Below are 24,430 nucleotides of genomic sequence, written 5' to 3' on the forward strand. Positions count from 1 at the left end.
CCTTCGCGAATGCGATACCCAATCGCGAATGCGATGGACAACCCAGCTCCTCTTCGCGAATGCAAGACCCCCTCGCGAACGCAAAGAAGGAAACTAGAAAATCACACCAACAGTCTTCAGCCAACATGCCAAGTCCAAATATGATCTGTTAACCTACCGAAACTCACTTGAGGTCCATGGTACCTCAACCAAACATACCGTCAAGTCCCATAACATCATACGAACTTAGTAGAACCCTCAAATTACCTCAATGCTAAAATCACGAATCATACCCCAATTCAAGCTTAATGAACTTTGAAATTTCAAGATTCCACAAATGACGTCGGAACCTATCAAACCAAGTCCGATTGACCTCAAATTTTACACACAAGTCATAAATGACATAACAGACCTATTAAAATTTTCAAAATCAGATTTCGACCCCGATATCAAAAAGTCAACCCCCCGGTCAAACTTTCTACAAATTCGACTTTCGCCATTTCAAGCCTAATTCCACTACGGACCTCCAAATAATTTTTCGGACATGCTCCTAATTCTAAAATTACCATATGGAGCTATTAGAATTATTAGAATTAAATTCCGAGGTCGTTTACATATAAGTCAATAGCCGGTCAACTTTTTCAACTTAAGTTTTTAATTAAGAGACTAAGTATCTCATTTCACTCCGAAATCCTTCCGGACCCGAACCAACTAACCCGGTAAGTCATAAACAACTGTAAAGCATAAATTAAGCAGTAAATGGGGGAACGGGGTTATAATACTCAAAACGACCGGTCGGGTCGTACAAAGTTGTTACTCATAACCTCACTAACTCAAATGTATAATTTTCACTCAATTCTATAGCTATTTTCGTGGTTAAATCTCATTTTTGGCTAAATCTCATTTTTTATCAAAACCTAAGTTTTTCATCTAAAACCATGATTTTCCAAATTTTCCATGTTAAATCTACCCATAATCTATGTATTTAACTCACATTGTGTAGCAATTACTTACCTCAAAGTTGCTAGGTGAATACCCCTCTCGAGAAGCTCCAAAATCGCCCAAGAATGGAGAAAATGGGCTCAAAAATGGCTGAGCCCCGTTTTAAGACATGCTGCCCAGCAGGTCTTTCGCACTTGTGAAGTCACTGCCGCACCTGCGCTTCCACTTCTGCGAAAATATTCTCGCAGGTGCGGTCCTCCCCAGCTGGCCAAACTCCGTACCTGTGGACCAAAGGACCGCTTCTGAGCGTCCGCTTCTGCGACGATACTTCCGTACCTATGGCCTGTGCCGCTTCTGCTCTCTCTTCCTTCGCACCTGCGCACTCGCAGGTGCACCAAAAACTACGCTCATGTGATCTCTGGGTTGCCCCTGGCTGGTCCGCTTCTGTGGCTTGTGGCTCGATTCTACGAGCTTGCACCTGCGGCTGGCCAAGCGCAGGTGCAATTGCAGCAGAAGCTGGAAGCTTCAACTGCTGATCGTAAGTCCAAGCTTGGTCCGATTTCAACCTGAACCCTTCCAATTTTTGAACTAACCATCCCCGCAAGTCATAAAATAGCAAAAGTATATACGGCGAGTCTTATTTAGGGGAACGGGGTCCTAGAAGGCAAAACGAACGGTTGGGTCATTACATTCTCCACCTCTTAAACAAACATTCGTCCTCGAACGGGTTTAGAAGCATACCTGGAGTGTTGAATAAGTGAGGATATCTACTCCGCATGTCCTACTCGGCCTCCCAAGTTGCCTCCTCGACTGGTTGTCCCCTTCACTGAACCTTTACCGTGGAGATCCTCTTGGACCTCAACTGGTGAACCTACCTATCAACAATGGCAACTGGATCCTCCACATAACCTAGGCTCTCATCTAACTGAACTGTGATGTAGTCTATCATATGCGACCTATCGGCATGATACCTCCGGAGCATAGACACGTGGAAAACCAGATGAACTCCAGATAGACTTGGAGGCAAAGCAAGCTCATAAGCAACCTATCTAACTCGTCTCAACACCTCAAATGGGCCTATAAACCTTGGGCTCAACTTGCCTTTCTTCCCGAACCTCATGATTCCCTTCATTGGCAAGACTTTCAAGAAAACCTTCTCGCCCACCATAAATGATAAATCACGTGCCTTCTGATCCGCGTAACTCTTCTGTCTGGACTGTGCTATGCGAAGTCGCTCCTGAATCAACTTTACCTTTTCCAAGGCATCCTTAACCAGATCAGTACCATATAACTTAGCCTCATCACGCTCAAACCATCCGATGGGAGATGACATCGCCGACCATATAAGCCTCAAATGGAGCCATCTCGATTCTGGACTGATAACTGTTGTTGTAAGCAAAATCAGACAAAGGCAAGAATCGATCCCACTGCCCTCTGAAGTCAATCACACATGCTCTGAGCATATCTTCCAAGTTCTGAATTGTCCGCTCTGACTGCCCGTCGATCTGCGGATGAAAAAGTTGTGTTGAGCTCTACCCGGGTCCCCAACTCACTCTGTACTGCTCTCTAGAAATGTGAAGTAAACTGAGGGCCTCTATCTGATATGTTAGAAACAGGAATGCCATGTAACCGAACTATGTCCTGAATATAAATCTGGGTCAACCTCTCTGAAGTATACATAGTCACAATCAGAATGAAGTGTGCCGACTTGGTCAACCTTTCGACAGTGACCCAAACTGCATCAAACTTTCTCAAGGTCCGCGGCAACCCAACTACAAAATCCATAGTAATGTGCTCCTACCTCCACTCAGGTATAGTCATCTGCTGGAGTAGGCCACCTGGCCTATGGTGCTCATACTTAACCTACTGGAAATTTAGGCACCTCGCAACAGACTCAACTATGCCATTCTTCATCTGCCGCCACCAATAATGCTGCCTCAGGTCACAATACATCTTCGTCATATCTGGATGAATAGAATCCGAGAACTATGTGCCTCCTCTAGAATTTCTCCCTCAAGCCATCAATATTCGGAACATATAGGCGACCCTGGAGTCATAAAGCACCATCTTCTCCCATAGTAACCTCCTTGGCACTACCCCATAGTACCGTTTCTTGGAGAACCAACAAGTGTGGATCATCAAACTGGCGAGCTTTGATCTGCTCAAATAGTGAAGATTGGGCAACGATACATGCAAGAACTCGGTTGGGCTCTGAAATATCCAACCTCACAAATATGTTAGCCAAGGACTTAATGTCCAAAGCTAGTGGCTTCTCCTCTACTGAAATGAAGGCCAAACTACCCATACTCTCCGCCTTTCTGTTCAAGGCATCTGCAACTACATTCGCTTTGCCCGGATGATAAAGGATGGTGATATCATAATCCTTCAGTAACTCAAGCCACCTGCGCTGCCTCAAATTGAGATCCCCCTGTCTGAACAAATGATGTAGGCTGTGATGATCGGTGTAAAACTCACAGGACACCCCATAAAGATAATGCCTCCAGATCTTAACAGCATGAACAATCACGGCCAACTCCAAATCGGATGAAGGGTAATTCGTCTCGGGGGTCTTCAGCTGATGTGAAGCATATGCGGTAACCCGTCCCTCCTGCATCAATACACAACCCAAACCAATGCGTGAAGCATCGCAATACATAGTATACATCCCCAAACCGGAAGGCAACACCAGAACCGGTGCCATAGTCAAAGTTGTCTTGAGCTTCTGAAAGCTCGCCTTACAATCATCGGAACAACAAAACGGAGTACCCTTCTGGGTCAATCTAGTCAAAGGTGTTGCAATAGATGAGAAACCCTCCACGAACCGACGATAATACCCTGCTAACCCCAGGAGGCTCCTGATCTCAGTCGCTGTGGTAGGATGAGGCCAACTTTGAAATACCTCGATCTTCTTGGGATCAACCTTAATACCCTCTCCCGATACAACATGTACCAAGAACGCCACTGAATCTAGCCAGAACTCACACTTGGAGAACTTAACATATAACTTTTATTCCCGCAAGGTCTGGAGTACCAATCTCAGATGCTGCTCGTGCTCCTCCATGCTACGCGAGTAGATCAAAATGTCATCAATAAAGATAATGACAAACGAATAAATATACGGCCCGAACACCCTGTTCATCAAATCTATAAACGTCGCTGAGGCGTTAGTCAAGCCAGAGGACATTACTAAAAACTCATAATGGCCATATCTAGTCCGGAAAGCAGTCTTCGGAACATCCGAATCCCGAATCTTCAACTGATGGTACCCTGATCTCAAATTGATCTTAGAGAACACCCTGGCATCCTGCAACTGGTCAAACAAATCATCAATCTGCGGCAACGGGTACTTGTTCTTGATGGTAACTTTGTTCAACTGGTAGTAATCAATGCACATCCACATAGTCCCATCTTTCTTCTTCACAAATAACACTGGTGCACCCTAAGGTGATATACTTGGTCTGATGAACCCCTTTGCTAGCAACTCCGCAAGATGTTCTTTCAACTCCTTCAGCTCTCTCGGAGCCATGTGGTACGGTGGAATAGATATAGGCTGGGTACCTAAAGCCAAATCAATAGAGAAATGGATATCACGATCTGGTGGCATGCCTGGAAGATCAGAAGGAAACACATCGGAGAACTCTCGGACCACGGGCACTGAATCAATCGCCGGAGTCTCTGTGGTAGTATCCCGAACATAGGCTAGATAGGCCAAGCATCCCTTCTCGACCATGTGTTGAGCCTTCATGAAAGAAATAACTCGATTAGGTGTACAGATAGACGAACCCTTCCACTCCAATCTAGGCAACTCTGGCATCGCCAAGGTAACAGTCTTGGCATGGCAATCAAGGATGGCATGGTATGGAGATATCCATGCCCAGGATAACCTCAAAGTCGGTCATATCAAGCAGCAGAAGATCTACCCTAGTCTCATAACCACAGAACGTAACAATGTAGGACCGGTAGATCTGATCCACAACAACAGAATCACCCAATGGTGTGGACACATACACAAGAGTACCCAAGGACTCACGATGAACACCCAAGAAATGAGCAAACAGAGATAAAACATATGAATACGTAGACCCTGGATCAAATAGTACCGAAGCATCCATACCGCAGACAGAAATAGTACATGTAATCACGGCATCTGAGGCCACTACATCTGGTCGGGCTGGAAAATTAATAAAATCTTGCTGGAGCGCCCCCTCGCTGGACCCCACATGGCTAGCCTCCACCTCTAGGACGACTGTTACCCACCTACCCTCCGCCCCTAGGCGGCTGGACGGCTGATGGAACAATTGGTGCTGTAATCATAGGTTGCTGAACTTGTTGCACTGTCTTGCCCCGAAGCCGGGGGCAGAACCTCCACACATGGATGAGATTCCCGCACTCGAAACAACCTCTCGATACGGTGGACTGCTGACCTGAAGTCTGACCTTGATGGCCTGAATACCCACTAGAGGATCCCTGAATAGCTGGAGTATGGTAAGAACTATCCGGCATGGCACTGAAATAAGGTCGTACTGGAGCACCCCGAGGAGGAGGCGGTGCTGGATATGTAGGCCTGCTAGACTGACCCCTGACGAACTGACCCCTACCCCCAACCGGGGCTTCACTGAACTCCCCAGAATACCGGAACCGCTTATCCCTAGTAGCTTGCTCCCCAGCATACTGACGTGTGCCATCGATCCTCCGAGTTATCTCTACAACTAGCTAGTAAGAAGTCCCCATCTCAACCTCTCGGGCCATAGTGTCCTGGCCGGTAGAGTGCAATCCTGCAACGAACCTCCGCACCCTCTCTGCATCGGTCGAAAGTATCATAAGTGCATGACGAGACAACTCAGAGAATCTCGCCTCATAGTCGATCACTGACATCTGGCCCTGCTCGAGCTGCTCCAACTAAAATCGCAACTCTTCCCTCTGAGAGGGTGGAATATATCTGTCCAAGAAGAGGCGTGTGAATTGGTCCCAAGTCATGGGAGGAGAACCTGATGGTCTGCCAAGAAGATAAGACTGCCACTATCTACGGGCCCTGCCCTCCAGCTGGAAAGTAGTGAAATTCACCCCGTGAGACTCCAATATCCTTATATTGTGTAGTATGTCCCTAAACCGGTCGATAAAGTCATGGGGTTCCTCGTGTCGCTCACCTCCGAAGATAGGAGGTTGTATCCGGGTCCATCTGTCCAATAGCCTATGCGGATCACCGGGTGCAACTAGTATAGGCTCGAGTATGGCTGCTGCAACTGGATGAGCTCCGCCCACAGGCAGTGTGCCGGGGTCTGATATACGACAGTTGCGTGCCTTGGAGCCTGAGCGGTAGGGGTTTGTGCTCCCCCTTCCGCCTGAGATATGGCAAGGTCTACTGGAAATAAAGGAGCCTGAGTCATAGAATCCATGAACCGTAGCATACGGCCCATGACCTCTTGGAATCCCGGTGCGGACATGAAATCCACCGGGGCTGGTCCTGGTGCAGGCACCTCACCCTGCTCCTCAACAATAGGATCCTCTACTTGGATCCACTGGTGGTGTAACTGGAGTAACTCTAGGACACCCTCGTCCTCTACCACGAAATGGATCCCTCCCTCGGCCTCTATATCAGCCTCTAGCTACAGGGGGAGCAGCTCATCCATGGTCTGGTACATCCGTTGTGCGCGTTCTCACCATCTGTGAGAGAATGAGAGAAAAATACTTAGTACTACATCAACTGTACGATAGGAGATGAAGAAAGAGTAGTTTCCTAATACCCTATAGCCTCTCGAAGATAAGTACAGACGTCTCTGCATCGATCCGTAAGGCTCTATTAGGCCTGCTCATAACTTATGAGACCTACGTGAACCTAGTGCTCTGAGACCATGTTATCACGACCCAATTTCAACTATAGGTCATGATGGCGCCCAATATTACCGCTGGGCAAGCCAGCTAGTGAATTAGACATATATTTCCTCTTTTAATAAGTTTACGAGTAATTAAACTTTCATTATTTGCAAATTTAAGAAAATTAAAGATTTAAATAAATAAAACCAATTAGTAGTTCAAAACCACAATTCTACTAGTGTGTGTTCCAAGACCTGGGGTCACAAGTATATGAGCTTCTAGTAGATTATACAAAATTCTAACTACTGTCTGAACATAAAATAGACAGAACACAAATACAAAAAAGAGACTCTAGGGGCTGCAGAACAGCTCAGGAAGCATTTCACCACTAAGCCTCGGGATATCTGGGATATGCGCCGATAGGACCGCCTGATGTACCTATCTCAGATCCTGCACAAAAAGTGTAGCAAGTGTAGCATGAGTACGTAAAAACGTGTACCCAGTAAGTATCAAGTCTTTTCTCGAAGAAGTAGTGACGAGGGGTCGACTTCAACACTTACTATGGGCTAACAATATGAATAAAGAAATTTCTAAATAACATGAGTAATGCATGTAATAATAATAACTCATCAACAAGCAGGAGCAAATAGTTCTTCCACAATTCGTAATAATCTCAGATAGATCACTTTCTTTACAAATCGTAACCGTTCAAACCACAATATAGTATAAGGTATGGTTAGGCACCAAGTACTATCAAGCACGATTTATGCTGAGGTCGTACGACCCGATCCAGAATAATATGTACACTACCGAAGGTCGAGCGGCACGAACCATAGATGCATCTATCTACTGCAGAGGCGTTCGGCATACTCCACAAGAAGAGAGGATAATTTATAACCATTTGTCTCAACCGTTATTAAAGGCTAATACACAAGGTACCACAAATTCCATTAATGGTCTTCCACAATTTAATCAACAAGTTCTATGTAATTTAGGTACTTTAATTAACAAGTAGGGTGCCAACATTTCAAGTAATCCATGATTTGGGTCCTAGATTACGTGGACATTAGCATGAATAGTAGCTACGCACGGACTCTCGTCACCTCGTGCGTACGTAGCCCCCACAATTAGAAGCAAATAATAATAATTTAAATCGCCTATGGGGAGAATTCTCTCTTACAAGGTTAGACAAGAGACTTACCTTGTCTCAAAGCTTACTTTCCGGTCCACAATTGTGCTTTAAACCCTCAACTTGGTGTCAAACGACCCGAAACTAGTCAAATATTATATAAAATAATCAATACAAGCTCAAAAGTTCATATTCTAGCTATTAAAGTGGTTACCCAATCTCAATTGAAGAATGCCTAAAATTTATCCCTGGGCCCACGTGCCCGGATTCCGGAAATTTTCGAAGAAAGTTGTTACCCATAAACTTACTAACTCAAATGTATAATTTTCACTCAATTCCTTAGCTATTTTCGTGGTTAAATCTTAATTTTTATCAAAACCTAGGTTTTTCATCTAAACCCATGATTTTCCAAATTTTCCATGTTAAATCTACCCATAATCTATGTATTTAACTCACATTGTGTAGAAATTACTTACCTCAAAGTTGCTAGGTAAATACCCCTCTCAAGAAGCTCCAAAATCGCCCAAGAATGGAGAAAATGGACTAAAAATGGCTGAGCCCCGTTTAAAGACATTCTGCCCAGCAGGTCCTGTGAAGTCACTGCCGCACCTGCGCTTCCACTTCTGCGAAAATATTCTCGCAGGTGCGGTCCTCCCCAGCTGGCCAAACTCCGCACATGCGGACCAAAGGATCGCTTTTGCGCGTCCGATTCTGCGATGATACTTCTGCACTTGTGGCCCGTGCCGCTTCTGCGCTCTCTTCCTTCATACCTGCGCGCTTGCAGGTGCGCCAAAAACTCCGCTCCTGTGATCTCTGGCCCTAGCTGGTCCGCTTCTGCGAGCTCGCACTTGCGACTGGCCAAGCGCTGGTGCGATTACAGTAGAAGCTTGGTCCGAGCCTCGACCGATTAACATCTGAGGCCCCGGGGCCTGTCCGAACATACCAACAAGTTTAAAATCATAAAACGGACTCGCTCAAACTCTCGGAACGCATAAAACAACATCAAAACTAAGAATCATACCTCAAACCAAATTGATTCAACTTAAAAACTTCAAGTTCTTCAAGCTTACTCCGAACGTGCCGAAACATACTTAAACTACTCGGAATGACACCAAATTTTGCGTACAAGTCTTAAATCACCATACGGAACTATTCCTAGGCTTAGAATTGCAAACGGGTCTTGATTACTCCAAAACCTACTCCAAACCAAATTTGAAGAAGTTTAAACCTTCAAATAGCCAACTTTCACTATTCAGCGCCGAAACGCTCTCGGGTCGTCCAAAACCCGATTCGAACATACGCCCAAGTCCAAAATCATCATACGAACCTATTGGAACTGTCAAATTCCGATTTCGAGGTCGTTTACTCAACACGTTGACCGAAGTCAAACTTAGCCTTTAAAGCCAAACTAAGGAACCAAGTGTTCCGATTTCATCCCGAACCCTTCCAATTCCTGAACTAACCATCCCCGCAAGTCATAAAACAGCAAAAGCACATACAGAGAGTCTTATTTAGGGGAACAGGGTCCTAGAAGGCAAAATGACCGGTTGGGTCGTTACAAAAATAATGGCCCTACTTTACCCAAGTTACCCCTTTTAGCCTTTATTACCAACTTAATATCGACTTATAGCCAAAACCCTGAAATTCCATTATTTCTTTCCTCTTTCAGCCGCTTACTTCTCCCCTCTCTCTCTCTCCTCCTCCTCATATTTTTCTTTCTTCAACCTTATTTTCCCTCTCTTCTTATCTCCTCCTTTTTTCACTCCTATCTTCTTCTTCTTTTTTTTCTTCTCTTCCACTATAACGACAGCAACACACCATTTTTTTTTCTCTCTCTTTTTTATTTTTACAATTTTCTCTTCCTACACTTAGATGAAAAAAAAATACTATCTTCTTTGTGTAATTTCCGACAAAATTCTGACGGTGGTTGCCTCCTTTTTCGCTTTCTTTTCACTTCAGATATGGTATTGCATGGCATTTTTTGTATGAGTTTTATGAGAATGAGAGATGGAGGAAATAAAATGGCCACTACCGGAGAAAAAACAATTTCTGCAAGGTTGGTTGTCCTCCATTACTGTCAATGCTGCTTTATTTATATATCGTATAATTCTTGTATCATAATTGTGTAATATGTGTATAATCACTGTGTATACATTATACACTGATGATATATTTATTATACCCGTATTATACAAAATTGGATGTGAAAGATTATAGTGGCTACGGTGAGTATTGACAATATTATATATAATGTGTATAATTATATAAGCACGTTTGTATGAACGGTGTATTTATACTGATAGAATGCATATACACTATTTATACACATTCAATGTTCATATAATTTTATATATAAAGTATATATACATTGTATTATATATATACAGTGCGTATATAATTTATAATATGTATATAAAGTGAATAATTAATATATATTTTATATATAAAGTGTATAATCTTTCTCTCACAAATACTCTCAGCGCTTTTTTCTTTTTCACTTTTAGATCTTATTTCCTTTTTGTTTTTTTCTTCTTCTCATTCCTACTTTACTATTTCTTCTTCTTTTTTGTAATAAAATTTTTGTATAAATTCTCACTCTTTTATTTTTTTTATATTTTAGTTAATTCTTAAAAGTTTTATAAAAGTTGTAGTTTTGTATAAAAATTGTATCTACATTAATATAAAGTTGTATGTACATGGTACTTGCATATTAATTTTATATAGAAGTTGTAAAGACATCGTTATACAATGTTAAAAACTATATATGCAATGTATACGAAGTTTGGTAGTGTGTCATTTGTGTATATTGAGTGTATCTTAGTGTGTTTATGTATCTAAAGTATATCTTGTATACATTGCGAAATGTGCTTCTCTCTCTCTCTCTCATGCACATATAATCTTGTTATCTGTGTATATTTTTTCTTCCTGAGTTTAGTTTTTAAGTAAGTTTTTCTCTTTTGAATTTTTTTTTTTTGAATTCACCAGTTTTTAGTTTTTTTTACTGAATTGTTATGTTTGTGTAATTAAAAACGTATTTGACTGAAATAGTTTTATACTTTACATTGCTTTGGACTTGAAATACTTCACATGGGTTTGGAATGCGACTAGTGATATTTTTATTTCACCGGCTAGCTATTATAATTAGTTTTTGGCTTCAAATTGCATAATAGATCTGTGGGCTAGAGATTGTCAAAAGTTTCAGTCGAGCGGCCAAAAGTGAAATTGCCTCAAATTAAAATTAATTCTAGGCCAAGGCCCAACTTGACCTATTAGATTTGGCTGATTAATGCAAATGTCCCTTTTAGTTTTAGACCACTGTTTAGATTTTATCCCTATTATAAAAGTTGTGTGCATATAGCCCTTAAAAGATTATCCGTTTTGGACAAGGTTAGACTCGGGTCTAATATTTGCTTATATAATTTTCAGTTTACTTACAAAACATTAAACAGTTTAACGTTTTCTCATAAGATTTTCATATTGTTAAAAAAGATTTTTAAATCATGATCGAAATAATTTATTAGTAGCAAGAGAAATTTTCACATTAGATTTAGAAGAATTAACCCAAATAGCCATCAACCCAGCGCTTGAACTAAAAATAGTCGGTGGAGGTATAATATACATAATTTATGTATTATATATGTATAATTATATATCATCAATGTATAAATTCTGTATATGGTTAGAAATAATAAATAATGAATATGGACGGCTATTTGTGTAAAGATCCCTTAGATTTAGGGATTGGATATTAGTTGGCCCAAATATAGTGTCAACTAGAGCTTTGGCCGAGAGAGACCATCATAGAAGTTAGAATGTAAAAATTTCATGGGGCGCCCTATTTGGTCTCCCCCATTTAACTTGTACCCATTTAAAAATAAATTACTAGTACCTAAAGTATAGACAACTTCAGGCTTTTTCCTCATCCTCATCCTCATCCTCCTTCTTCTTACTCTCTTTCTTCTTCTTCTTCTTCTTCGTTGTGAAAACAAAGGTGACAGTGAATGGTGTTTGTGAGCAAGTTTTTAAGATGGTTTATAGTATTTTCCAGCAGTGAGTTGTTGTGACGCTCTTTTTTTTGCTATTGCTTAGGGATTCTTCTTCTTCTTTTCTTCTTCTTAATTGCAAAATGAGGTAGTTAGATTTGTTGTTGTTTTGACAACTTGATGATTGAATTATTCTTTATGATATTTGGAGGTTATGTTTCAAATTGGAGCTCATTTGGAGTAGATTTAGGTATTGAATCGTGTGTTAGATTGTTGAAGTTCGAAGAACAAGTTTCTGTTTCTTGGTTATTTGCACTTAAGATCTATTTGGCCTTAAGTGTATGAAAATATTGGTTGCACTTCAAACCTATTTAGTCTTAAATGCAAATTTTTCACTTCACACCTATTTGCCCTTAAGTGCATCTGAATTATATTTTTTGCACTTTAAACTTAATTGGCCTTTAGTGCATTGCATTTCTGATTAATTATTTTTAACTTCAGACCTGATAAGTCTGAAGTTAATCCTAAAGTGGGTACACTTGTAAAATTTTATACAAAGTGAGTATAATTTCAATGGTGACCCAAAAACTGGGTATAAATGCAAGTGACCCGGTTAGAATATGGCCGAAACTTGTCCAAAGCCCCAACTGCAATATCCATTAACAAAACAAATACTATCTTCTTAAGTGCACGAAGGTAATAATTAGTGGGTTGAGAAATAAGTCATGAGAAAATAACATTGTATGGCCACTCAAAGATTTTATTAGCCCATATTTTCATTACTGACCCGAAGGTCCAATTTATTTGCAACTTGTATACATTATCTATTTTCAATGCATTTATCTTGCCACGACCACATTTATTCCCGCCTTTTTTATCTTTCTTTCATTCTATCCAATATACAGATCTTTCTTCCCATTACCACTTTCAATCCTATCCTCTTTCTTTCTCACCCTCTTTCTCACCTCTTTCTTTCTCTGTGTCTTCTTCGTCTTCCTTTTTTCTTTATTTGGTTATTATTTTTCATTTTCCTTTCATTCTCTATCTCCCATTTTAGATCTATATTTTTTTTTCTTTATTTTTTACTTCACACTGAAAAAGCTTGTTTGAGTACCTAGAAAGATCACAAATTTTTTAATTCAATTCTTAAAAAGATTTACTCAATTACGATGCATGATACAAGAGTGGCAGCAAAAGTCGTGGGTTTTCTAGTCAAGCTTCTTCTTCTTCTTCTTCCTCGGGTCATAATAGTGTTTTGTGAGTGAAGATCTTTTACAGTGAGTATCCGATGGAGAAAAATGACATTGTATAGTCATTGTAAAAATAATAGCCGAAAAATATATAAAAACTGTATATTGTTTGTATATATATACATTATTTATGTTATATATAAAAATTATACAATTTTATACACTTTTTCGACTACCATATGTAATTAGGTTTTGGCGCGGGCTAAAAGTGATAACACCCCGATAGTGGGTCTGGATTTAATGGGGTAGTTGGATGATACTTATATGTAATTTTGTATAAATATTATACATATATATATATATACACACACAATTATACAATGTATTAAATATTTTATATACACATATATAGAGTTGTACATATATACGATAATTTGTATTATAGTTTTATATAAAAGTTATATGTATATTATTATGCTATGTATAAAAGTTATATATACATTGTATCCTAAGTTTGGCAATGTACTTTGTGTATATTGAGTGTATTCCGAACGTGTTTGTGTATCCAAAGCATATATTGAATTTTTTTATACATGATTATATAGTGTATATATACTACACAATATGTATATAGTATAGTATATACAAATTATATACATAATGTATACACAAGTGATACATATTGTGCAAGTATACGTTTGTATAAAATTTGTATATAAATTATTATATGTGTATGGAAGATGTATATTTACAGTTATACAGTATTTAAAGGTTTTATACACAGTATTTTCCGCGTTTGATAATGTATTCTTAGTGTATTCCGAGGGTATTGTATATTTTAAGTGTATAAAAAATATATATATTGTTCAACAATGTATAAAAAAGTGTCTATACACGCTATACTAGTGTATAATATGTATAGTACGTGTACAATCTATACATCACCTTCTTCCTCTTCTTCTTATATCATTGATATTTTTGCTTATGCAATATTATATTTTTCTAGATTGGATCACTAAAAATTTAATTCTTTTTTGTAAAAGATAAAAAGGGGATTGTAATTTGTGTATAATAGGAAGTAGTTTGGTGGTTGTGGAGAAGACAGTTGGGTTTCTTCTTCTTTTTGTAATAAATGTTTTGTATGAATTCTCAGTCTTTCACTTTTTTTTCTCTTTTAGTTAATTCTTAAAAGTTGTATAAAGTTATAGTTTAGTATAAAAATTATATATACACTCATATAAAGTTGTATATACATGGTACTTATATATTAATTTTATATAGAAATTGTAAAGACATTGTTATACAATATTAAAACTATATATGCAATGTATAATAAGTTTAGCAGTATGTTATTTGTGTATATTGAGTGTATCCGAGTGTGTTTGTGCTTCTTAAGTATATCTTGTATACATTGTGAAATGTACATCTCTCTCTCACACACACATATAATCTTGTTATCTGTATGCATTTTTTCTTCTTGAGTTGAGTTTTTAAGTAAGTTTTTCTTATTTGAAGTTTTTTTTTTTTTAATTCACCATTTTTTTAGACTTTTGAACGAATTGTTCTGTTGTGTAATTGAAAATTTATTTGACTGAAATAGTTTTATACTTTACATTACTTTGGACTGAAGATATATTTTTTATTACTGTAAATGAGATTTTTAAGATAAAAAATCACTTGAAATACTTGACATGGGTTTAGAATGCGACTACTGGGATTTTTATTTCGCTAGTTGTTATAATTAGTTTTTGGCTTCAAATTGCATAATAGATTTGGGGCTAGAACTTGTCAAAAGTTTCAGCCCGGTGGCTAAAAGTGAAATTGCCTCATAAGTCATTCCCCCTTTTTTTTTCTTTTTTTTTTTTTGCTTTTAAATTTTAGATGTTTATTTTTTGTTTTTAAAGTCTCATAGTGATCTCGTTTTCAGAAAGTGCTTTTATTATTTTGCTCATTTGTTCATAACTTTTATGAAGTAGACAGCCTATATCCAATGTGCCACCAAACATAAAAGGAAACATAAAACTTGAAGAACTAATTTCCCTTTTCCTCCTCTTTTGAGCATATTACAAGTCACCTATTTTGAATCTAAATAACTCAGCATGAGGTAACTCTTTTGTGCAGTTCTCTGGACGATAAATGAAATCTCCTCTTATTATTCTAACATTTGAATAGAAACAAACATAAAGAGTATTTCACTATAAATTGATTATTTTTATACTGGTTGTCAGCATTGGCACAACCACTCTCATTTATCCGAATTTATATCGGTATTTTGAGTAAGCTCCCACGAGGGGAGTTGAAACAAAGAGAATCAGTGAACCACACACTTTGGGATGGTCTCAATGTCATGTCTTACAAAATTACAAAATTTTGGCCCAAATCTTATGTTAGCCCAGACCAAAACATTAATGGACTGTTAGCATCTCCATTTGAACTGGACCTAGATCTGCTATGTAGCACAATATGTAAATGGATAAAACTTTGTCCACAATTTATTACCAATTTGGCCTAATTTTTGTTGTAGACAAGCTTTGATGATAAAAGAAGACAAAGAAGTAGCCTTTCTTTGACTTTTAGTCCCATTGAGTTGAGCCAATGGAAAATGCTAAGAGGTCTTTTGATTATCGGGATAAGAATATTAATCCCGGTATAAAATTTGGTATTATAGTTATTGCATGTTCGGTTGTGAGTATTAGCTAATACCAGTATAAATTTTATACCAAAATGATGGTACTAATTATCCCATATAGGAGGTAAAATTAATTGTTGACACTATCCTTCTGGCCTATTTGTTGATATTACTTGTTTTCACTATTTTTCTCTCTTTCTTGAGCTGAAAGTCTATTGAAAACAACATCTCTACCTTCCCAGGGTAGGGGTAAGGTTTGCGTACATACTATTCTCCCCATACTTCACTTGTGAAATTCAACTGGGTTGTTGTTGAGGTAAACTTGATAATCCCATGAAATATCTCAAAACTCTAATCCCATGAGATATTCTAGAACTGAACCAAACGACCCCTAAAAGGTCATGAATCAGTGAACCACACACTTTGAGATGGTCTCAATGTCATGTCTTAGAAAATTACAAAATTTTGGCCCAAATCGTATGTTAGCCCATGCTGAAATATCAATGGATAGCATCTCCATTTGAACTGGAGCTAGATTTGCCGTGGAGCCCAATATGTAAATAGGCAAAACTGTGTGCACACTTTAATGGGATCTTTACACAAGTAGCCGGTAATTTTAATTGTTTTACTTTTCCTTATCATATACATAGTTTATACATTGATTATACATAAATTATACATATATTATACCTCCACTAACTATTTTTAATTTAAGTGGTTGTGTGAGCGGCTATTTGGATTAATTCTTCCACTTTAATACCAATTTGGCCTTGGTTTACTATGGATAAGCTTTAATGAGAAAGAAAGACAAAAAAAGGGGTAAGTGCACAATTAGCCACTAATTAGAGATGTCTTTACTCTTTAGACATTATTTAAAATGTATTTACTCTTTAGCTAGTGCTTAATAAATTTTTACCCGTCCGGACGAAAATATCCATGTACTAGACATGGGTGATGTGTAAATATTAAGGGCATGGTGTCCTTAACTTCATGAGTGTTGTGTAAATATTAAGGACAAAGTGTCCTGTGTTTGCACTTTCCGTTGTTAAACTTTAGGACATCATGTCCTTAACTTTATATGTGCAGTGTAAATGTTAAGGACATGGCATCCTTAACTTCACGTGTGCAGTGTAAATGTTAAGGACATAATATCCTTAACTTGTATTTGCACCTTCTGTTGTTAAATTTTAGGATCTCATGTCCTTAATTTCATATGTGCAGTGTAAATGTTAAGGACATGGTGTCTTTAACTTCATGTGTACAGTTAAGTGTTAAGGACACAGTGTCCTTAACATTATGAGTGTTGTGTAAATATTAAGGGCATGGTGTCCTTAACTTTATGAATGATGTATAAATATTAAGGACAAAGTGTCACGTATTTGCACCTTCCGTTGTTAAATTTTAGGACATCATGCCATTAACTTCATATGTGCAGTCTAAATGTTAAGGACATGCCGTCCTTAACTTCACGTGTGTAGTGTAAATGTTAAGGACATAATGTCCTTAACTTGTATTTGCATCTTCTGTTGTTAAACTTTAGGACCTCGTGTCCTTAACTGCACATGTGCAGTGTAAATGTTAAGGACATAATGTCCTTAACTTTATGAGCGTTGTGTAAATATTAAGGACATGGTGTCCTTAACTTCATGAATGCTGTGTAAATATTAATGATAAAGTGTCTTGTATTTGCATCTTCCGTTGTTAAACTTTAGGACATCATGTCCGTAACTTCATATGTGCAGTGTAAATATTAAGGACATGGCGTCCGTAACTTCATGTGTGCAGTGTAAATGTTAGGTACACCATGTCCTTAATATTTACACAGCACTCATGAAGAAAGGGTAATAACATCATTTCGTATTAGTTTTAATAGAGTAATGGCTAATTTTGCTCAACATTAAAAATACTGGATAAAAACTAAATATCATGGCTATCCCACGCCATTTCTACACAAAAGAAAGGGAAGTGACGTAATAGGCCTCTCGACAAAAATGTTAACAGTTGATAGCAGAAGGCATACATAGATTATACATAAATTATATATATTTTACATATACATATATTATATATCTATCAATAATCTTTTTGAATGGATGACTATTTAAATTAATTTTTTAATTAAAAAGGAATAATGATCTTTTTTTGACTTTAGGCCCAATGAGTTGAGCCGAGGAAAAACGCTAAAAGGTCATGAACCACACACTAGGGATGTTCTCATTGTTATGTGTTAACAAAATTACAAAAAATTGATGTCTCAGTCATATCTATAACTGCGTGGTTGATGCACGATCTTGCATTTTCCCACCACGTGGCACATAATGACAGGTTGGAATCATTTACTTTGGCGTTGGAGAATAGTCTCTGTGTCTATGTACCACAAATACAAATTTCCTTCTACACGATTTCCTCCAAATTATCTCCTCCCACATCTTTATATTTCTTCTCCTTAATACCACACAAATATTTATGTATAAAAGTATTGGATTTTGGAGGAAAATTTCATTTGTGCCCCTTCCATATTATCACATTTTCCTTAGTTATGACTTATGAAAGTTATCTAGCATTTACCCTCTCCTTGTATTGAAGGAAAATGTCAATAAAGTTTGTTTTAGAACCAAAAATATTATTCACTTTACTGAAAATTCTTAAAAAATCTAAGCAAAATTTTAGTCACACAAAAAATTAAGCTAACATTAGGACATAAATTTAATTGAAACTTGAAAAAATAAATTTATAAAGTCATGTTGAAAAATAATTATTAAAAGATGAGGTTGTGTTTGGACATGCATTTTAATTGAAAAAATATTAAAGTTTTGTGAGTGAATTTTTCTTCATATTTTGTCAAAAATTAAATAAATTTTATGAACAAATAATATTTTCAATTATTCAGTTCATGTGAATAATCTTCACACAATAAATCCTTTTTTTAATCTTACAATAGTATCAAGAAAGAATATTACTTCATAAAATAATAAAGGAAAAAGGGGAATAAATAATTCAAGTAGGAAAATTTTATTTTTCTTTAAATTTCTCCCACAAGCTTTTTATTCTTCCTTCTTCTTCATCCTCATGGGCTGATAAGAGGAAAGGGGTTTCACAGTGAAGATAGAAACTCTCTCTTCCATTTTCTTCACAGAATTATAGAAGGGATAACCTCATTCACCTCAAAACCACGTTACTTCTCATCATACCCTTTAATCACGTCTTTATTTACAGCCCTAAACTTCTTCAAACTCCAAATTTTACCCAGAAAATTTTCAAGAATGGACCTTGCTACCACTTTCCTCTCTGGCAGAGCCAATCTTCTTTGCCCACGTGTCATCTCAATACCATCTTCTAATACCTCTGTGAAAACTACTATTGGTACTGTTTTCAATAACCCCAGAAGAAAAAACCTTAGAATTTCATCAAAGTTACAAGCCGTAGCTGTTGAAACTGCTGAAACAGAGGTAAAAGATGATATAGAGTCATTATTTTCTAATAATTCAAATGAGGAAATTGATTACAGGAGGAGTAACAAGCAAACAACTAGTGGAGCTTCAAGTATTTCATCTGGGGTTAGGCTAGAAAATGTTAGTAAAAGTTATAAAGGCGTTACTGTATTGAAAGATGTGAGTTGGGAGGTAAAAAAAGGTGAAAAAGTAGGTTTAGTAGGTGTAAATGGTGCAGGAAAAACAACCCAATTGAGGATTATATCTGGTTTAGAGGAACCTGATTCAGGGAATGTGATTAAGGCAAAAAATAATATGAAGATTTCATTTTTAAGCCAAGAATTTGAGGTTGAGTCAACAAGAACTGTTAAAGAAGAGTTTATGAGTGCCTTTAAAGAGGAAATGGAAGTTGCTGAGAGACTTGAGAAAGTTCAGAAGGCAATTGAGAAATCTGTTGATGATTTAGAGTTGATGGGGAGGTTATTGGATGAGTTTGATTTGCTGCAAAGGAGGGCACAAGCTGTGGATTTGGATGTTGTGGATGTGAAAATTAACAAAATGATGCCCGAGTTAGGATTTGCTCCTGAGGATGCTGATAGGCTTGTGGCTTCATTTAGCAGTGGCTGGCAAATGAGGATGTCTTTAGGGAAGATCTTGCTGCAGGTATGAGATGTTAGATTTATTTTCCTGAATTTTTTGTTTAATGTGTGGTTAATTACTGTTGAGCAAGTTATTCATGTGGATATAATACTTCACTTTATGTTTTGTCCATGTATTTCTTGGAATTGTAATGCTTTAGTTTTTGGCTTTACTCTCCTTTAACACACCAACTATGGTAATATATTGGGGTTAAATGTTAATGAGTCAAAGAGAAGGGGAGCCTTGGCTTGGCGCAACTGTAAATGTTGCCGCCGCGTGACCACGAGGTAAGGGGTTCAAGCCGCGGAAACTACCTCTTGTAAAAATACAAGATAATGCTGCATACATAAGACATGATGTGATCCAGCCTTTTCCAGAGCCCGCGCATAGCGGTAGCTTAGTGCACAGGAAGTCAAAGAGCTTGTTAAGCCTCTATTAGCAATAGGGTGTGCTGAATGATCTACCCTAGATCTTGAGTAATTTGCTTCCGAGTTCCGAACATGACTAATACGCCTCAATTCCAAACAAGTTGGGGCCGACTATATGAATCTTCACTTACCATGTTCCCCATTTAAATTAATCTCAAGCCAACATTATATCAAATAAAAGTAAAGTGAAAAGTACTAGAGATTTTCTATTTTTTACTGGCATACGAATCTCTAATAAGGCTAAAGTAATTTGCCTCCTAAGAAGGGAATATTGCTATGCAAAGCTATGTTGCTCGGAGTCGGATCCTCCAAAAGTAATTCTTTTTTAAGGATCTGACACGGGTGCGGCGACAATTTTGGAGGATCTGAGCAACATAGCTTCAAACCACATCACTTATCCCATGATATATCTTTGGTTGATGGGTCTTAGACTTGGCAAATGTTATGTGTAATTATTATTTTTGCTTGGGGAGTAACATGTTTGATTTTTGCAGGACCCAGACTTGTTACTACTGGATGAACCGACCAATCATCTTGACCTTGATACGATTGAGTGGCTTGAGGGTTATCTTAATAAGCAGGAAGTTCCAATGGTCATTATATCTCATGACCGAGCTTTCCTTGATCAGTTGTGTACAAAAATTGTGGAGACCGATATGGGTGTATCTAGGACATATGAAGGAAATTACTCGGATTTTATTATTTCAAGGGCTGAATGGATTGAAACACAGAATGCTGCATGGGAGAAACAACAGAAGGAAATTGAGCAAACGAGAGGTTTGATAAGTAGGTTAAGTGCAGGAGCAAACTCAGGTCGTGCATCTACTGCTGAAAAGGTAACTAAAGATGTCTCCATTATTGAACTGTCAATGCAATATGTTTACTTTCCTCAGGAATGCACTGTTTTTTTGTGTATGTGTGTCTGTGTTATGCATATTTGTTAAAGCTATGTTGTACCTTTTATTTCAGATTTTGATTACTGATGTCATCCTCCTTGTGTTTTTTTGGTGATAACAGAAGCTGGAAAAACTTCAGGACCAGGAGCAAGTTGATAAGCCATTCATTAGGAAACAAATGAAGATTAGGTTCCCTGAACGTGAAAGAAGTGGAAGAACAGTTGTGAATGTTAAAAATCTGGAATTTGCCTATGAGGATAAGGTAACATAAAACACTGACACTGAGATTTTAATTTATTTCTTGTTTTGGGGACATGTTGATTACAATTAGTTAGCATTGCGTCTGATATTTCTGGGTTGGCTGTTATCTTACATTTCATATTACTGGCAGGTCCTTTTCAAGAATGCAAATTTGACAATTGAGAGAGGAGAGAAAATTGCTATCATTGGTCCTAATGGTTGTGGAAAGAGCACTTTTCTTAAACTGATTATGGGCTCACTGAAACCAACACGAGGTGAAGTTGTGCTTGGGGAGCACAATGTATTACCAAATTACTTTGAGCAGAATCAGGTGTGTCACCTTTGTAATCTTCTTTGGATCTTTGATGGTGTTTTTACCCTGTTGTCCATGTGATAATGTGACCAAGTTGATGTTAATCTGTGTTCATTTTTCTTTCGTTAAGGCTGAGGCACTCAATTTGGAAAAAACTGTTCTTGAAACTGTAGCAGAAGCTGCTGATGACTGGAGACTAGATGATATAAAAGGACTCCTTGGACGCTGTAATTTTAAAGCTGACATGCTTGATAGGAAGGTTTCCTTTTTGAGCGGTGGTGAGAAGGTAAGACGATATAAGCAGCTTTTTGTATCTTCTCTGCGTAGTGGTGACAGGGAGAGAGATAGTGTTTCTCTTTTGTTTGTTTATATGTTTTTTCTTGGTTATTTGATCTTTATCCTTTGACTGGAATAATTACTTTGTCTAGTGCTCCTTTCTCAAATTCAAAGCCATATGATCATTACCCTTTCGCAAATTACCATTTAAATCTATAAACTTTTTTTTTAAAACCGCTTTAGCTGCAAACAGGACTTGGCATCAATAGAGGCAATATCTGCTGTTGCAAATTTAGCTTAATGAAAAATGTCTAGTACTACCTTTCTTACCTATGAGCCATCTTGCTCTAGTATTTTTATGATGCTATATGGTGGTGGCTCGTTGGTGAATGTAAATCATTAGTATGATTTGAGACGTTAATAGGTTTCTATTGGCTGCACTGCTGCATGTGATCAAACTTTCAAGCTCATTTTGGTTTTGTGAGCTTTAGTTTGAAATGTACAATTGTGGTGTTTCTGTCTTTACTTCCAAGATTATCTTTAACTTTTGACCAACAGCCTTGATGTAGGTAAGAAAAGTCATCTTTTCATTTTTTGAGGCTTCCGAATAAGAATCTTAACCGATAATTTATCCAGGTGTCTGATAGGAGTGTCTATTTATTGTGGCATTTCACCATCTAGCAGTACCAATTTTAACTTTCATTGTTGGTGAATATTTATTTGTACTAAATTGATCTATAAATTTTGTCTTAACTGTGATGGCCTTATTTCTTGATATTTTACTCAGTTATCCTCTTCTTAAGGCTAACTACTACTTTTGCGCCTGTCTGGGGTAATTCTCTTGTTCTTGTTTTGAACTTATGCGTCAACCTTGTTTGTTTAGGCACGTCTAGCCTTCTGTAAGTTCATGGTGACCCCTTCGACTTTGCTTGTACTGGATGAGCCTACCAATCATTTGGATATACCGACAAAAGAGATGCTTGAGGTACACTTCTCTTCTCATCAGTCCCTACATATTTCATGTTACCTTATACATAGATGTATATTTGCATGAAACTTATTGACGTTCAATTTTCTTTCTAATCTGTCTGTAGGAGGCTATTACGGAGTATAAAGGCACCGTGATAACTGTTTCGCACGATCGGTACTTCATAAAACAGATCGTTAACAGAGTGTTGGAAGTAAAAGATGGCACTTTACATGATTATGAAGGAGATTACGATGTAAGTTTCTAAGTCACTCTCTGGCCCTGCATCTTCTGGCAATTAGCCTATATCGACAGTATTAAGTTTGTGATTGAATGTTTTCAAAATATTGATTAATACATCAGTAAAATAGTCACATGCAACACACTTAAATTGTTTGCTTTCAAATTGTCTCCTTGAGTTGCAACACCAAATATTGATTTTTTCAAACAGAATGATTATCTTTGCTTTTACGGAAATGTGTTCTTGGGTCTGATTGTGAAACAAAAAGTCACCAGTAATTAGCAGTAATACTAAAATTTTATTACTTTTCCGTGGTTTCTTGTTCTCTTTTTCTGAGTAAATGAACATTTACCTGTTGTGTACAGTATTATTTGGAGAAAAACCTTGAAGCAAGGGAAAGAGAGCTTGAACGAGAGGCAGAGATTGAGGACAAGTCTCCAAAAGCTAAAGCCAAATCCAAGATGTCAAAGGTAACATTTGCCCTGTCCTAGATCACACAACACAATAGCACGGATTCATACACATCCGGAGAGCTTAATTCCCTTTAATGTTCTGCCCAATTGATGAATTGGTAATTATCGGTAGCATGCTCTGAAATTAGCCTTAGCGTAACCGGTAAAGTTGCCGCCATGTGACCAGGAGGTCACGGGTTCGAGCCGTGGAAACAGCCTCTTGCAGAAATGCAGGGTAAAGCTGCGTACAATAGACCCTTGTGATCCGGTCCTTCCTCGGACCCCGCGCATAGCAGGAGCTCAATGCACAGGGCTGTCATTTATGCTCTGAAATTAACTTTTATGTTGTCTTGACTGGCAGGCGGAAAGGGAAGCTCGGAAGAAACAGAAAATGCTGGCATTCCAAGCAGCAAAACAGAAGTCTAAGAAATCAAAGAACTCTAAGAGATGGAACTGAAATGGTTTTTTTAGACGTTCCCATTCAGCTCCTGTGCTCTTTCCTTTGTACAAAGCTCTAGTGAGCTACATTATCTTTCCTACTGTATATATAACAAATAGATAATTATATACTACTAGTTGATTCAGGATGTTCTTGAAACAAGAAAAGCAGGCTGTAATCTTCGCAAAGTTATTGAAAATTTTAGATCAAGCAGTCTAATTCACCGTCTCATCGTATTGGAAAATCAGATCAGAAGTATTGTAGTTAATTTTATCGCTTTTGTGGAAGTTAATACTATTGAAAGGATAAACATAGTACTTCCTCCCTCCGTTCTAGGACTTAAGAAATATTTAGAGTACAAGTTACATATTTTATGCTATGAAGACTTTACCGGAAAAAAACCCGAAAATCCGAAAAATCCAAAAAAAACCGAGATTGAAAA

The 24,430-nt window shown here is 37.8% G+C and overlaps 1 protein-coding gene across 1 annotated transcript; it reads left to right on the top strand.

Annotated features, from left to right (window-relative positions):
* The first annotated feature begins 18,624 nt into the window (after nt 1-18,624).
* Nucleotides 18,625-24,207, top strand: LOC107767303 (ABC transporter F family member 5). Its single transcript, XM_075228297.1, has 9 exons — nt 18,625-19,760; nt 20,659-21,000; nt 21,182-21,322; nt 21,452-21,631; nt 21,744-21,899; nt 22,773-22,874; nt 22,984-23,112; nt 23,463-23,567; nt 23,911-24,207. The coding sequence occupies exons 1-9, from the start codon at nt 18,930-18,932 to the stop codon at nt 24,004-24,006; spliced, it is 2,082 nt and encodes a 693-aa protein (XP_075084398.1). The 5' UTR covers nt 18,625-18,929; the 3' UTR covers nt 24,007-24,207.
* The last annotated feature ends 223 nt before the right edge of the window (nt 24,208-24,430 follow it).

This window comes from Nicotiana tabacum, chromosome 13, assembly GCF_000715075.1.
Source record: "Nicotiana tabacum cultivar K326 chromosome 13, ASM71507v2, whole genome shotgun sequence".
Classification (NCBI taxonomy): domain Eukaryota; kingdom Viridiplantae; phylum Streptophyta; class Magnoliopsida; order Solanales; family Solanaceae; genus Nicotiana; species Nicotiana tabacum.